The sequence below is a fragment of the Falco cherrug genome, chromosome 4, assembly GCF_023634085.1.
Source record: "Falco cherrug isolate bFalChe1 chromosome 4, bFalChe1.pri, whole genome shotgun sequence".
NCBI classification, from domain to species: Eukaryota; Metazoa; Chordata; class Aves; order Falconiformes; family Falconidae; genus Falco; species Falco cherrug.
Genome location: NC_073700.1, coordinates 62,597,354 through 62,613,317, shown reverse-complemented (window position 1 = coordinate 62,613,317; position 15,964 = coordinate 62,597,354). Strand labels below are relative to the sequence as shown.

General features: G+C 44.6%; 1 protein-coding gene across 1 annotated transcript in view; it reads left to right on the top strand.

Moving 5' to 3' along the window:
* The window catches only part of ADARB2 (adenosine deaminase RNA specific B2 (inactive)), a 320,370-nt gene extending 305,103 nt beyond the window's left edge, over positions 1-15,267 (top strand). The window contains exons 8-10 of the mRNA XM_027809961.2: positions 3,108-3,289; positions 8,829-9,007; positions 11,910-15,267. Of these exons, the coding sequence (XP_027665762.2) occupies positions 3,108-3,289; positions 8,829-9,007; positions 11,910-12,086 (538 nt within the window). The 3' untranslated portion in view covers positions 12,087-15,267. The remainder of the gene's footprint in view (positions 1-3,107; positions 3,290-8,828; positions 9,008-11,909) is intronic.
* The last annotated feature ends 697 nt before the right edge of the window (positions 15,268-15,964 follow it).

Sequence of the window (15,964 nt, the reverse complement as noted above, 5' to 3'; positions counted from 1 at the left end):
ACCTGGGCTAGACTTGAAAGCAAAGTTCCTTCTCTGCTTTCTCATCCCTCTTCTCTGAGTAGATGCTACTAGAACAGTGCTGTGTCAAACTGTGAAGCGGCCAGTGTACACGTGGAGGTGCCATCACTCTCATCCCATTTCCCCACCACCACCATGGGGGACACCAGCCTCGGCATTGCTCAACAAGACCCGGCAAGCAGTCCCCACTGAATATTGCCTTCCCAGTGTCAGCACCTTTTCTGCCTTCTCCATCCTTCCTCCCATGGGATGCTGTCTGGGTCTGGGACAGTCTCTTTCTACACCACCTTCTACCCATCAGGCATAGCTTGGTTTTCTGCTCTGTATTATTTGTTATGTTTCTTCTCCTTTGTGTTTTTTTGGTCTGACCCCTCCACCCAACCTGCCTTGTGTCTACTTATACCTGGAAGTCAGAACCCTCCATGGCTGATATGGAAGTTTCATTGCCACCTACACCTTCCTGGGCCTTCTCTTGGGAAGGGAAAACAGAGCTGTCTCAAGGAACAACTATTGCATCCAGAAGCCATGGACTTTAGCTCAGACTTCAGCAAAACATACTGCCTTTCTGCCTTGATTCCCCAGGGTGTATAAAAATGGGGCTTTACCTCACAGCAGTATTGTGAGAATTCATTAATGTTTATGAAATGCTTACAATACATAGGGGATGGCCTGGTCATGCTTATACAATGGTTTCCAATAATCTAATTTCATTGATATATGAATCCCTTTTTACACTAGAATGAACATGTTCAGAATTAGGCAGAGAAATATCTCTAAAGAAAATGCAGGTTCTTTGCAAAGAATTTAAATTAAATAGTCATTATTACCTTGTAATTTATGATCTGAACACAATCCCCTATTTTGGTAAATAAAGCTCAGATGATTCCTTATGATGTGCATATCGCTAAAATTCAAATATTGTTGAACATATGTTGTTTTTCTGTTTAGCTGCTTTTTTCTCTCCTTCAATCAAATATACAAGGGTTTTTTTTAAGGAAATGTCAAATGTTGAAAACAACATTGATATCTTACAGGTTTCCATCTGGACGAAGACATCACTGTCTAATTTTTTTACTCGCCTTAGAAGCTGGTCAGAGGCATAGTATCATTAGCTGAACTCAACTCTGTTTCTTAAGCCTGCATTATTAATTTTGCATCATGATAAGATATTTACCCAAAGAGGCAGCTAGTTCTTTCCTTTAAAAGTGATGTTATTTGCAGGAATGACCACACTTTTTTTTCCCCCAAATGAAGTTATGCAAATCTGATCGACTAAAGTAAATGTTTCATAAAACCAATGACTGTTTAAATTGTGGGACTAAATTGTTTGTATATAAATATTACCTTTTATATTCCATTTGAGTTTTATGTAGATGAACACATTACTTTAATGACCTGCATTTACAGAGGGAGACGGGGAGAGTCTGACTCTGAAATCCTCAGCAGCCAGATGGCTGCCTTTTCTTGCATGAGATTAAAAGATGTTTCTCATTCACAGCCCTGCTTCGGAGGCAAATTAATATAGCCAGCTAAATTGCTTGTGTTTTTGGAATAAAATTTAAAGAGAACTTTTTAAAGCAATTGGTGTCACAGGTTCCTAGAGCAGATTGCTCTCCAGGTACAGCATGCTGGTTTTAAACATTCAGTAATTAATGGAAAGTATTCCGTGTTAATTGACTGCTTCAGGAAAGGGAAATATAATGACTCCTTATTAATCATGAAAAGAGACATACAGCACGGAGGCACTGCAATAATTGCACTAACGGTTGAGAAATGTTAATTAATGAAAAGAACAATGATGTAAGAAATTAGCTACATAATGTTTGCTGCTGATGGAGATTGTGCTTTAAACACATTATTTAGCATGGCAGCCACTGGAAGTTGTCTTAAATAGCAGACACCTCTTACCCTTTCCTTCAGTGAGCTCTGGAATTCCGAATGTTGCTGGTGTTTTGGTTTTTAATGACCCAAAATATACTCTCCAAAACTACATTTTCTGAAGCATTTTCAGTTTGAACTTCTGAATTCAGATTGACAGTGTTTGACTTACATAAAAAATATTATCCAAGTGTAAGAAAGCACGTTAGTGTTTGTGTGGTGGGGAACTTCTTGTTAGATGGGCTGAGCTAAATCGGTTTGCAAAGATAACTGCATCATGACTTCTATCCCCTCTTTTAATTTTTCCACTTTTTAACCAATAACCTGTCCCCTGAAGAATTTAGAGCAAGCATCCTGTCATATTTGTGTCTAGCTTGGTGTAAAAATTCATCGGCTATTATAATGCAGAGCAGTTCTGGCAAGTAATCCAACACCAGTGGTATGGAGCTCCCAGTCATTAACAGGCTGAAGACCCCAAGGTTTCTGCCATCACACTGTTGTTGCACCTTTAAGACAGCAACAGGGTGAGACATACCCATCAGCCTGAAAACCTTAGAGCCAGTCTAACTATTGGTTACAAGTAAATTGCCTAGGAGTGTAACTCTTATTTTTCTCTTCGGGAACAGGATTTGATTCTTATGGATGTCCTTGTATCTGCATGATCATTTGTGCAAGGAAGAGTCAGCCCGTGAAGCTTTCAAGAATTATTCACAAGGGTTTTGTGGGAATTTTGGCCACCTAAGTCATGTGTTGTCTTGGCTGTTTGACTAGGGAATGGTACTAATGTATGAGAAACGGTAAATAAAGATAGAATAAAAAAAGCTCTCATTTTACGTCTACCATTACAAGTGTAAAATTACAGGAAAAAAAAAGAAGATTCAGCTAAAGACGTGCTAAGTGAACATTCATCAAACAAAATGCTTTTATAAAGAACAGCTCTCAACAAGAGGCTTCTGTTTGCAGTAACACAAGACAGAAATACATCCCTCAAGTCAGTGGCATCACAGCAATCTAAAACCATCACAAAGGGAGAATCAGCCCGTGGGGGTACAATAACCCAACAGTGCAGTGCTTCATGCATCATAGGACAGTGACAGGAATGGTTTCATCCCTCCAAGCCACGTGCTGGCCTTTGAGGATTTTCCCAGGGCAGCTCTCTTGTGGCCGTTCCTCCACCCACGTGTTTTATTGCTCCTTTATTTCTTTTCCAGATGGAACATCCTTGGGCTCCAAGGTGCTCTCCTCAGCTCCTTCATCGAACCCATGTACTTGCACAGCATCATTGTGGGAAGCCTCTACCACACTGGTCACCTTTCCCGGGTAATGAGCCATAGAATAGAAGACATTGGTCAGCTGCCAGCGTCATACCGGCGCAATCAGCTGCTTCTCAGTGGTAAGCAAACACCTACCTGCAAGACAAATGATCCCCTCTCATCACTATTTGTGCTGGTCACCAACAGGAAAGCTTACTTGTTTGTAAGTAAACCGTTAGGTCCTGCCTTCTTTTTTTCCTGCAGAGTATGAATTTGTAGAAGGAAGAAACTGATGCATTTAAATCCAGTTCCATTTTCATATGCAGTGACCACAAAAAGGATCAGTAGTGGATATAAGCTCACTAGGAAAGCAAACACTGTACGAAGAATGCTCAAAGTGGAAAAAAGTGTTTGACTAAGTAAAAGATTCCTAAAAACTGGAGAGGAAGTTTTTAGTAAATTTTCAGTTTAACCCTCTCCCAACCTGCTCTCCCTCACCCAGCGAACATACCATGCCAGCCTTCGCATCTCTGGCGCCGTGCATGCAGCCCCCCACCCAGTGTCCCTTACTAGGAGCCCCTGCTCCTTCACCATCGTGTTTGTAGCAAACGGCCATGAGAAAAGGGCTGTTCATTCGTGCAGGAGACCCTGCTCAGCCCAGGAAGGCACGGCTGCCATCTGATGAGGCTGCTGCCTGCCGTGTGAGCATCTCCACAGTTTCCAGCTATCTTTTGGGCTACTTTCACTGCCACGGCTTCTCCTTCCAACCTCGTGTCCCTGCCCCAAGTCTCAGGTCCTTTCTTCTCCTTTCCCCTGACTCTTACTTCCTTAACCCCCAGCAGGCAGCAGCTGTCTGGCCTCATCCCAGCAAAATCCCACAAAGTCTTGAATGCCTTCAGATCCTTATGAGACGTGTAAGTGCTAAGGGCCTCCAGTTCTGCACAGGATTAGACGTTTGTTTTACTCTTAGACTCTGATAATTGTTCTTCAGGAGGATTCACCAAGCCATTGATTGGATGTCAGGGTTACAGAGCTGGGAGGTCAGGATGCTTTAGTGGAGTACACCATTGCCTTTCAAAGTCCTCTAGGTTCCTCAGTCAGAAGACTGGGTTTTTTATCACTTATTTATTTCATGGGTTTGGGGATTGGTTTTTGTTTGTTTGTTGTTGGGGTTTTTTTAATATTTCCTTGTGACAAAGTTAGTTTGGCTGAAGCAGAAGTGATAGTTTAGCCACTGGGGAAATTCTCAGGTTCTGTGTGGTTTAGTACATCTGGCAAGTGTAATGTGCATGTACATGTTATGATGTGAGTAGGTCAAAAGCTGTTCCTTATTGGAAGAGCTTGTCTCCATTTTTTAACTCTTCAGTGCAGCTAGCCAAAGACTGCGCAACGCAAGTATGCAGGAAACTGTGCTCCACGCCCCTCCTCTACCTGCGTCCCCTCCTGTCCCTCCTGCCCTGGTCCAGTGTGGGCATGGCTCAGCTCCCTCTTCCCTCCTACGCCACATCATGGGAGGGAGGAAAGGACTCACAGCTGGTCAGGAAAACTCTCCCTATTTCCCAGACCTGGCTGTTATTTTGGCAACACACCCCTGTCTGCCAGAAGCCTCTGGATGTCCTGCTGGGGCAGCTGCTCTCATCCTGTGCCAGCCCTACCTCATTGTAAGTCCACCCATATATCAAGATCAAAATGACACCCACTTCCACTGTCTGCAGGATGTACAGAGGAACCACTTGACCAGTTGAAGGACTGAAAATACCATAAGGGATTTAGTCAGAGATTTCACTGCAGAACAGCTATTGCTTTGCTGGATTGGCCTTGCAGAGTAAAAGTAATGGCTCATGCTCGGCACAAGCACGTATTTATGTCCAAAAGTCATTGTGAGAGATTTCAAGGGAGTTAGAAATGCATCAGAAGGCCCTTGTGTCAGTTTAAATATCTGCATGTTTCATGGCTGGCTTCCTTCTTCCCACAGGCTTCTGTTTGGAAAAGCTTTTGTTTTGCTTTCGGTTGTGTTTGTGGATTTTCTTTCGTCCAGGAGAAGCAGTGGGAGGAATCTGTCTCTCTCTGTCTACATTGTTTTTGTCTCTAAAGCCATTATTTGTAATCTTCCCTCCCCCACAAATCCCAGGGAGCCAATACTGCTTAAAAATTACATTACTAAGGCTTATGTTCATTTCTCTTACCTGAAAAACTGTGCTGACAGCATATCCAGTGACTGAGGAGATGGGCACCTCACAAAAGCCATACCAAATGCATTAGCCACCAAACCTCAGCAATGTCAGCCAGGCAAGTCCACCTCCCACACTCGTCTCAGAGATCAGGCCAGCCAGGGGTTTCAAACCACAGGACTCTTTCAATTATAAGGATGCCAGTTACTTTGTCACTTGGAGCCGTACAAACATTTCAAAGGAGAGGAAAGTCATGTTGTGTGATGAGATATCCTGAGATAACATCGTTGCCCCACAGAAAAATAATCGGTGAGGTTTTCCACTCACACCAGTCCTTGCCAGGTGGAAATCCACTCATTCACTGGGATTACTTTTGGGTGTATTTTTTTAAATAAAGAAAAGCCCTGTGTCATATTTATTTCCCATTCTATCAAGATCAAGGCTATTCTGAAGGGTATTCTGAAGAGGCATGAGGTTTTGCTGGGGGAGAGAGAATGAGGAGAGTCTTCAGTTGATAGCCCACAGTATTTAAGATCATATTATTTGTACAAAAACTTTTCTTTTCCTTGCAGTTTCTACAGTCTCCTATTATACTCTTTATTATGTTGGTTTTAAGGAGGATGTTCTATATAAAGGAGATAAAATTATGTAGATTATTTGGGTGTTACCTTTCAAATCAAATCAGAACAATTATCTGTCAAAAGAAAAACATGAAAAAAGTGTTAGAAAAGGATCAAAAACAATTGGAGAATATATTTAGGCTCTATATTTGTGTCTGTCATGAGTCTTATGTTTTTTTCTTTAAAGCCTCTTTTCTTGCATTTAGAAAATTATGTGAAAATATCTTCTACTTACCTAAATACATGTACTTATATATGATAGCTGGGAATAGAAAGCATGCAAGCCAAACCAGCACGGAGGGTATTCCAGGTACTGGGACAAGCTCTTGGCTCTCACAGTAGTCCACGAGAGCTGAGAGAGTCCCCAGGCTGGGAAGGGGTGTAAAGCCCCCATCTGATGGGTGCCCCCTCCATGCAACCTTTCCATCTTTTCCTCTGGTCAGTGTTTTCACAACATTTTTATTCATTTACTGGCCCGTGGCAACTTTGCACGGCAGGGTGTTCGCTATCATGGTTTTTGGCACTTAAGTCCTCTAAGCTTTTGGGTGCTATCTTGACAGAGAGTAGTGCATAGTGTCAAATAGCTGATTTTGATCTGTTTGCATCTTGTTCTGTATAGAAGCGTTTGAATAGCACCAGACAGCTATCTGATTTTCAGGCTCTCAGTTTATATCCTGTTGCCTAGGTGAAATGGAGTTTCAGATGCAGACTGATCTGTTATCTCAGGGGGGAGAAAAATTGAAAGAAGTATTAATATGACATGAATGTGTTTACAAATCCAAGGTGAGGTTATGACTTAGCTGTAATTCTCTTCTACACATGGTAGCGAGTTCAGTCCCAGTGACTGACAGGATTTCTGCAGTTCCAGCTTTGCCACCAATACACAATGGTTGTGCCATATAATTTTTTTTCCCTTCAAAGGCCACCTTTCTCTCTCCGTGCATGCTCAGTCCCACCTGGCTCTTGAGCCTCCTCCCAGGGCAGAAGGGACAGGAGGAGAGCATGTCCCTCACTGACATTGTTTCCCATGGTGCTGAGAGGTCCCAGGCAGGAGGCAGGAGCTGGCAGCATCCCTGCCACAACCAGCTCTGCACAGCTCTCCACTTCTCCCATGGTCTCTCTCAAGGGCTTACCAAGATCAACATGTTTAACACAGTGATGGATGCTGCATTCCCACCAGCTCCCATCTCCTCCCATTCTGCCTGAGATCCACACGTGTTCACGGCACGCAACTGTTCTGAAAATGAGATTCCTGAGTGAGAAGGAGCAGTTTGGAAAGGAGGGGCTTTGATCTCTCTTCTTTAATCTCCTCCTCTCTGAACAGCCCTTACCAGTACTTCTCCCTCCCTGCAAAAGTTCTTTGAAACCCTTCAGCAGAAAATGCAAAGGACCTTTCTCTGTTGCCTTCCACCCAGGAGTGATGAAAGCAGGTCCCGCCAAGCTGTGCAAACCATGAGCTGTTACTGGAGCTGCTGCAGGCAGGGACTCCAGTGGGAGCTGCCATTTGGAAACAGAGACACAGCCCTGGCGCTGGCCTTGCTGTGGCAGCTGTGCCAGGCAGCTCCTGCCCACCAGCATGGTCCCCACCTGCCTGCTCACCACAGTGGCTTTTGTTGTCCAGGTTTGCAGGCTAGTGGCCCACACAGCAAATTAGTAGAGATGGACTCAACAGCTGGATCCAGACACGTCATCCAATGCCCATCTTTTCCAAAATATTCAAACTGCTTCAGGTCACTCTGTCTTTTCCAGCCTTGGAAGCTCCCACTGTTGATTCTTTGCTCCCAAAAGCACTGAGCTGGGCAAGGCAGAGCTCACTTGGTTGCATTTATCCTGAGCTGGAAAATAAACCAGGCGCTCCCTTTATTCCTCTTGTTTCCTTGGAAAGACTCATCTTTCCCTGGTTTCAGGTACAAGAAATGAGAAAGCAGCAAGACTCATGGAAAGGTTGAACTACACTAAATGGTTAAGAAGAGACGGGAATTTACCTGATTAAAAATAACTGCCTCTCAAGTACACACCCACACCTGGCCTTGCAGCCCTGATCTGCATTTAGAGCCAAGGGAGATCTCACCCACGTGGGCAGTGGACTCCAGTGTGTGATGTCCAAAACTGGCCGTGTGAATGACACAAAGGTCATACAGTTACCCCAGGTGACCAAAAGCATCATCATTGTAGGTGTCTAAAATTAAAGAAGGTGCATTCCACTTAAAAATGTCCAAAATATTGCTGTTAGGACATGAACTAGCTCTTGAAGAGATTGTTGCACCCGTACAGAGTAGGAATCTTGCATGTAGACACAAGGTGGGCAGCAAGGGTTTTCTGTGTAGGTTTGTGATGTCTACAAGGTCATTATTAACTTGGATCTAATAATCTCTCTGTGATGATGAAATGCCTGTTGTATATTTTCTCACCCACCGTTTATACCCTCTGTGATCCAGACTTCCCATCACAGTGAAGGCCTCAGCAGTTAATAGTAGATAAATATGCTGGACCATGGATATCTCACCAGAGGAACTCATGGCAAAAGTACTTTGCTGCTTAGTTCCTTTTAAAAACCAGTTATCCCGTTAAAGCCTTTCTGAACGATTTCACGCGGCGGCAGCCATCACATGGCTGTCAGTAGGATGCACTACAGTCTAATGGCTTTCCTTAGGCTAATGAAAGGTTTGCCTGCAAGGTGGAAAAAGATCTATAGGAATTGCTAAATTCTGTCCCTCTAAGGTACTCAGCCAAGTAACATTTAACCGATGATGACAACAGCACATACAGTGCACAATGCCAGCGTGTTCGCTCAGAGATGTCTCATGTACCACAGTGACCCACCACATGTTAGCAGCCTCTGAAGGCTTTGAGCTCGAGATGTTACTGGGGTCCTTCTCTCCTGCTAGGGGTTAGCCATGCTGATGCTCGGCAGCCTGGAAAATCTCCCAGCTTCAGTGTGAACTGGATTGTGGGGAATGCTGACCTGGAGGTTATCAATGCCACGACGGGGAAGAGGACCTGTGGGAGTCCCTCACGGCTCTGCAAGCACATGTTCTTTGATCGGTGGGCAAAGCTTCACGGCAAGGTAGGTCTGATGCACTGACAGGGCACTGCTGCCAGCCCTAGGTGGGCTAGTCCTTACCCTGGAGTCAAGCCTGTTTTAGCAATTTCATGATGAAGCTGAAGCCTCCACAGGTGCCCTGCCTCCCTCCTGCTAGGGCCTAGGAGGGGGTTAGGAGCTGAGAGTCTGTGGAGTCAGCTATGGGAGCTGAGAGTCCAGGGAAAGCCAAGAGCAGAAACCCAGGCAGGTTTGGAGGGAAGATGGCTGTTCTGACTGTCCTTGGTGATGAAGCCATGCTCAGACCAGCACTCAAAAGCCAAGAGAGCATTGAGCATCCATACAAGCACAGCTGGGTAATTTTTTATCCATCTCACCCCAAGTATCCCTTTGACTTTAAGGGGAGTCTTCAACTCACTAAGTCTTAGAAAGCCTGAGGGAAGTTTCTTTCATCACCTTGGAGGCATCTACCTCACTTCATTGTTCCACAGGGGTTTAGACTCCCAACCTAAACTGCTCCCAGTCTCACCTAACAAGAGTGAGATGTGCTATGGATTGCCCATTTCCCTCTTTTTCCCCATTGTCCCAGATGTGCTGATAAATCCGTACAATTCAGCTGCTCCTCTCAAGCTGCATGGCCAGGTGCTGAAGGATCTCTGATTTCATTACACTCAGCAGCAGTACAATTTAATGGCATTAAAACTACAGGTTGTACTTAATTAAAATGACCACCACCCCTTGACAGCCCTGCTTTCTCAAGGGAAGATATCCATGAACTCCCCTTATTTGAAATGACACCGAAGTCAATCTGTCCTCACGCTTCAGTTACCTCCTGCAGACAGGAGACAGTGTCAGGACAGAGAGATGGCCAAAAACTGCAGGGTGGAGCCTAGGGGTGTTAGACATATAGGAAGAAGTGTGATGTAGAATAAGAAAATTTTTTTCTTGTTATTTCTGATGCCGGAGTCACAGTTTCTGCTCTTGCCTGACCCTTCATGGAAGTGCTGGGGAAGAGAAGGACACAAACATCAAGGTGGTGAGCCTGAGCCCGTCACTTCCAGGAGGAGCAGCAGGAAAAATGGAAAGTGTCTCTTCAGCCCACTGCTTTCATGGCTACAATATTAATTTGCTATAAGGAGGCCTGTCAAGAATTGTCCTGCAGTCTATGTAGAGTGGGAGAAGATGATGAGGAGAAAAAATTGTTTTATGAAGCACCAAAATCTCTCTCCTATTGGGAAATGAGTGGAAAACAAGGCATAGTGGTGGCAGGGAGGTCTGGAGCCACTTCAACCTTCGAAATCATTCAGGAAGGCAAACAGCCAGGCAGGGTGGGGAGGTATGAGGACAAGCTCAAAGGGATTGTTCGGCTCTTCAGTAGACTCCAGGGAAGGAGGCTGGTGGGACTCATCCCATCCCAGGCAGAGGCATCACCTGTCTTAGGAGGGACCCTGAGCCTGGGGGTGAGCAGAAGGAACCAACCTGGGCTTCCTGCCCAGGGCTCAGTCACACTTTGGTGGCACAGGTCACAGCCTATTTCTTGCGCAGCAGGCGGCATGGGAAGGGGGGTGAGAAACACTCCCGCTGCCCCCAAAACACAGGGATCCTCACAGGATCAAGTTGGGCAAGCTGGGCTCCAGGGAAGACCATGGCCAGAACTGTGGCCAGGAGAGCTGGACTGCCCCTGGCTCGCACCAGGGATGGGGCTGGGGTGAGCTGGAGTGAGTAACTCACGGTGAGCAGGGCACCTTGTTTTTGATGAAACTAAGCATTAGATGATAATATCATTGGTGTCCATGTCTGGGGAACAAAGGGTGGCTGGACAGAAGCCACCACCTGCCAGGCCAGCCTGTGGCCCATTGATGCCTGGGCTGGCAGCACGGTGCTCCCTGCGCTGGCTGGGGCAATGCACCCCTGGCCAAGCAGCCCCACAGTGTGCCGGCACCACGAGGGCTGGGGCAGCTCCTTTCAGGGTACACGTTCACCTTTTCCTTTAATTTGTCTGCCAGCATCTCTCCTGTTTAGGCAGAAGGAAGAGAGTGCTCTTTGCTCACCAGGCTGCGCTTTGAGGGTGCATTTTCCTTCAGGATGCTATTTCCCTGCCTTGAGAGTGTGGGGCTTTCACCTGCCTGCTTGTTCTAAGGCATTTTCCAGGCTTTGGGTTTTTTCATACAATATCAAAGCCTCACTGCTGTTTCGGCATGGTTAAGTCCTGGGCAGGTCAGAGGAGGTCATTTATTTAGTCCTTCTGCAGAGCGAAGGGTGCTCGCTCCTGCCCACGTGCTCCGGGTGATGAGGGGCAGTGGGCATGTGGCACTGTCCCCAAGGCAGCTCCCGGCAAATGGCTCCAGTGTCCTGGCAGAGCACGTGGTTTTCCCACACCAGCACAGATCCTGATGCCTGATTTCTGCCCTGTCCTGGGCAGGTTTTGCAGCATTTCCAACCATAAGAGACTAAGGAGAGAAAAGGGGTGAGTGTGGGAGGGCACCCTCCTCCTTGTGTCTCTTGGCATTACCCTGGAAGCACCGAGCTGCTCCGCTTCCCAGGCTAAACTGAGCACATTCTTTAAAGATCCTCAGAAAGGACTTTTTTCTTTTTTTTTGTCCCTAAAAATCATCTTAACTGAGAAGTAGAGTTTTGCCTTTGTAAAATACAGCAAGATTTGCTACTGCCTATGCCCACTCCGAGGCAAAGCTCTTTACCCTGTTCCTCTTCACAATGGCTTGAAACCATGTCACAGGCATTTATTGCTTCCCTGTTTTTCTGTTGTTAAACCCAAAGCAAACACACAAAGCACAGTGATAGTTTGTTTGTTGCTTATGAAATTTAGACAGGAAGATTATACAGCTACTGAAGCCTCCTGTTTCTTTTGGCTCATCAGTTGATTTTTTTATGATTTTTTTTTTCCCCTTCCCTGATTTTTGTTCTGCAGCTGAGCACACGAATACCAAGCCATGGAGACATGCCATCGGTGTACAGCGAGGCAAAGCTGGTGGCTCAGACATACCAGTCTGTCAAGCAGCAGCTGTTTAAAGCATTTCAGAAAGCTGGTCTGGGCACCTGGGTGAAGAAACCCCCAGAGCAAGATCAGTTCCTACTAACTGTATAAATCACTTGACACCTTTGCTACATGACTGGATCAAATCAGCTGGAGAGAAGGCTAGGCAGGATGCGTGAGCCAAGAGAACTGAAGCCGTTTGAGATCTAATAGCAACCTCCATGGGAATATTTGCTTTTAACTCTGTATTGGAAATACGTAAATAGAAATGTGTCTGATGCACTGAACTCAACTTTAGAAAACTGCTTTTTCATGATCCTTTCCCAAGAATGTACCTGCCCAAATTATAATGCCACCCCCACCAAGATTCTGCTTTTCATTGTTTATTGCTGTCGGTTATTGCTGATTTGAGGCATTAGCAGGCCACCTGTCTGATCCAAATTTGAGTGTTTTCCCTCACACAGTCAGTGCAAGAGTCATTACTGAATAATGGAAAATAGTGAGCAAAGATGGAAGTACCCCAGGCACACGGCATGACAGCAGGTCTCAGAGCATCCATAACCATCCACACAAAAAAGGTGTCTAACCTCTATGCAAAAATCATCCTGTTAGCTGCCTAAATCTGGGAGAAAGAATTTGGACCTCAAAGGTATGCAGCATTTTTAAACTCAGTTTTCCACTGCTGGATCTGAGCACAAAGCCTGGTGTCAGGATTCCCTTGGTTTTCACACTTATTCCCTCCGACATCTTGGACAAACCACTTCCCACCATATCTTCAAATCTGGCTACAAGTTTGGCCTGCTGCAAATTTTAATTATCCAGGCCCAGTTCATCACACGTGCCCTTTAGACACAGCCAGGATGGAGATGCTTGCCAAGAGGGTGATTCAGCCCTACGCTGCCTGCAGAGGTGCACAGCTCCGCAGCAGCTGCTGGTGGAGACTGGTGTGGTGATGCTCCTAACTCTGGAGCTTCAGGTAGCTGCCTAAAATCAGGCAGGCTGGAGACAGGACCTAGAGCCTCAGTTTTCCAAGCTTCTGATGATCCACAGCTCTAATTTAAGTGAGTGTGAGCTCAGGATGCTCCGTACCTCTGAAAAATTGCTGAGTTGGGTAGCCACAACTAAGACATCCCAAACGAGACAGCACGTTTGATACTTGGCTCGTTCCTGCCTCAATTTCTCCACCTGTCAAATGGGGATAATAACACTTACCTGCTTCACATCTAAGGAACCTGGCAGGGTCAAAGTGCTCTGGTCATCTGCAACTGCATAAACCAGATTCTGTCAGTTTTGCAGAGTTTTACCTCCCCACATAATCCAATTGAGTTAAGTGCAGCAGATTATAACTACAGGCTTGGGTAAGGTCTTACTTCAATGGAAGAGCTTCTAGAGTCTCGCTCTGTGTAAAAGCCAAGCAGTACTATTACTCATGTTCGTCTGCAGCCTGAAAAGCAGGTGGGCTTTTTTAGTTAGGAGACGAGTATCACCCAACAGTTAAATATTTTCTTCATAAATGTGGCTGGGTCTGATAGAATCTCATCTTTGAGATATCCCAAACTTCATCAGAATGTAGAAGATACAGTCATGGGAGAACTGAGCTTTGACAGTCCCACTGCAGAACCAACCTTCAAATGCCCTGTACATTTCTTTCAGTTTTTGGTTTTTTAAATGACAGGATTTGCGGGTATATAACTACTGGTTTCTTTTTATTCCTGTGATTCTCTTTAAATCTGTATATAACATGCTGCTACTGATTTGTGATAATTGTCTTGGTATTTTCTCAGAACTGTCAAGCTGAGTTACTTTTCAAACAACACAAGGCTCATATTTTTCCATGTAATTTCCTTTACACGGGAAACTGTTCCTATCAATAAAGATAGATGCTCTTTGTATAGGGTTTATCATGTTTGGAGAGCCATATACAGTAAATACATTGTTTATTGATGCCCACAATAGAATAGCTACAGTATTTTGATGAGATTTTATTTTTAGATTATAAACTACAAGATGTATCTATAGTGTCTTGTATAAAAACAATTGTGATAAACTAGAATTTTTAAATTAGATAAAACAAAGCTCTCCCCTTCCAGAAACCTTTTCAGCAAAATAATACATTCCGTATTAACTACCAAAAATATTTAAAAATATATCCTTAGAGTAGAAATAGTTACCAAAAAAAAAAAAACACCCAACAAAAAAACCAACACACACAAAACAGAAACTTGAGACATTTCAATAATGGAAACATCTTGTGTTCACCACTCTCAATTCTTTGACCACTTTGTCATCTCTTCTGATTAACATTCAGAATATATTTGGCACCTTCTGGGGCTTCCCAGTGCCTCCACATGGTCCCATCCTCCAGCGCAGCTGTCACTGGTGCAGACCTTCAGCGTGACCTGGGCAGCAAACGTGCCCAGAGGGACAGTGGGCGGGCAAGGGGTCAGGCTCATGACTGGATGTGCAGGAGAAGCTGCAGGTGACACTGGCAGTGGTGGTCCCAGGGGCTCCAGCTGCTCCCACCGAGGGAGAGAAACCACAGGGCAACCAGATAGGAGGACAAAGTTTTTCATGTGGAGATCCACAGGGCAGGGGGATCTTTTCCTCTCCAAAAAAAGAGGTCTTTATCTAGCACACAAGAGACCTCAACAGCTCCTCCTTACATCTCCCTGCCCTCATTCATCCTTCCTCAGTCCTGGCATGACATTAGCTCAACTAAAGCATATAGCTCCACAGGCCAGTGTTAGAGCTACTGTGCGAACAAAACACTATGCCTGGTTATTTTTAAGGACAAAACAGAAAGTGTGATGGAGTTGAATTATCCTTTGTTGCAAGAAACACATAAATGCAATCCTGGATTCAGCTGCCACAACAAATTTAGTATTGGGGACCAAACCGAGTCCCCACCACAAATGGGCATCAGCTGATCCCATTGAAGGCAACAGAGTTGCACCTGCTTGCACTAGGGTCTAATATGACCTTAAATGTCTACTTCTTCTCATTACGTGCAGCGACAGGGTGTGATGGGACCACATCCCAGAAGCACACGACCAACACGTAGCATTACCTGAAGGAAAGGAAAAAGTGCTCAGTAGTAATTCTTTAGTGAAGATTCTGTACATAACACGCATGAGTGAATGGCAATACTGTACTAATGGATGTACATTTGTAATATTTGTAAAAAAAAAAAAAAAGAAACAAAAAAGACAACAAAAGAAAATAAATCTGAATTTACATATGTGAATTTGCTGCTAAGTTCTGTAAATTGCACTTCAGTGATACCTGATAAGTGAATGTTTCTGTTAAGTGAATAAAATGCCAAGTAAAATTGTTCTTTCACTGTTTGTTGACCATTTTTCACTGTGGCTTAGCAGTCAGTTTGAATGTGCTCCAAAATGTTAGTATGTATTATATTTACACACACCTTCTGTAGAACTACAGGCAACACATTCTTACTCAGTTTGTATTTGATACACTGTAGGAATCACACACTTCCACTGAGAGATGGATGTGCCCATTCATGTAGAAGAAGCCATACAGGGACACAGCCTTATCCTGGAAGAAGAGTGAACTGGGTTCCTCTCTAATTCGATCCCTGCAGCTCCAAGATCTTTCTTAAAAAATGTTAAGTATGTTTTTGTAAACTCACACTGCACGGGACTTGCTGCTTAAGGAAACTAATGTGACAAACAAAAGGTCAGTACATCCCTGCAGATTTCTTCTTATTGGTGGGGTGGCCTGGGTTTGTTCTTGCTTTAAACTGCCAGTGTTCAGCTACAGCAGAACAGTCACACTGAGCCCAAATGACACCATCCACACAAAAGTTTAAAATGTATTATTGTATGAGCATCACATGGTGCCTCAAGGTGATTTCCATTGGCCAGTCCTCATAGAGATCACCAGTGTTACCAAAGCCTCCAAAGCCTTCCAGAAGCACCTACTGTGAAAATATAAATAGACTAACAGTGAAAATTGCCTAAAAAGAGATT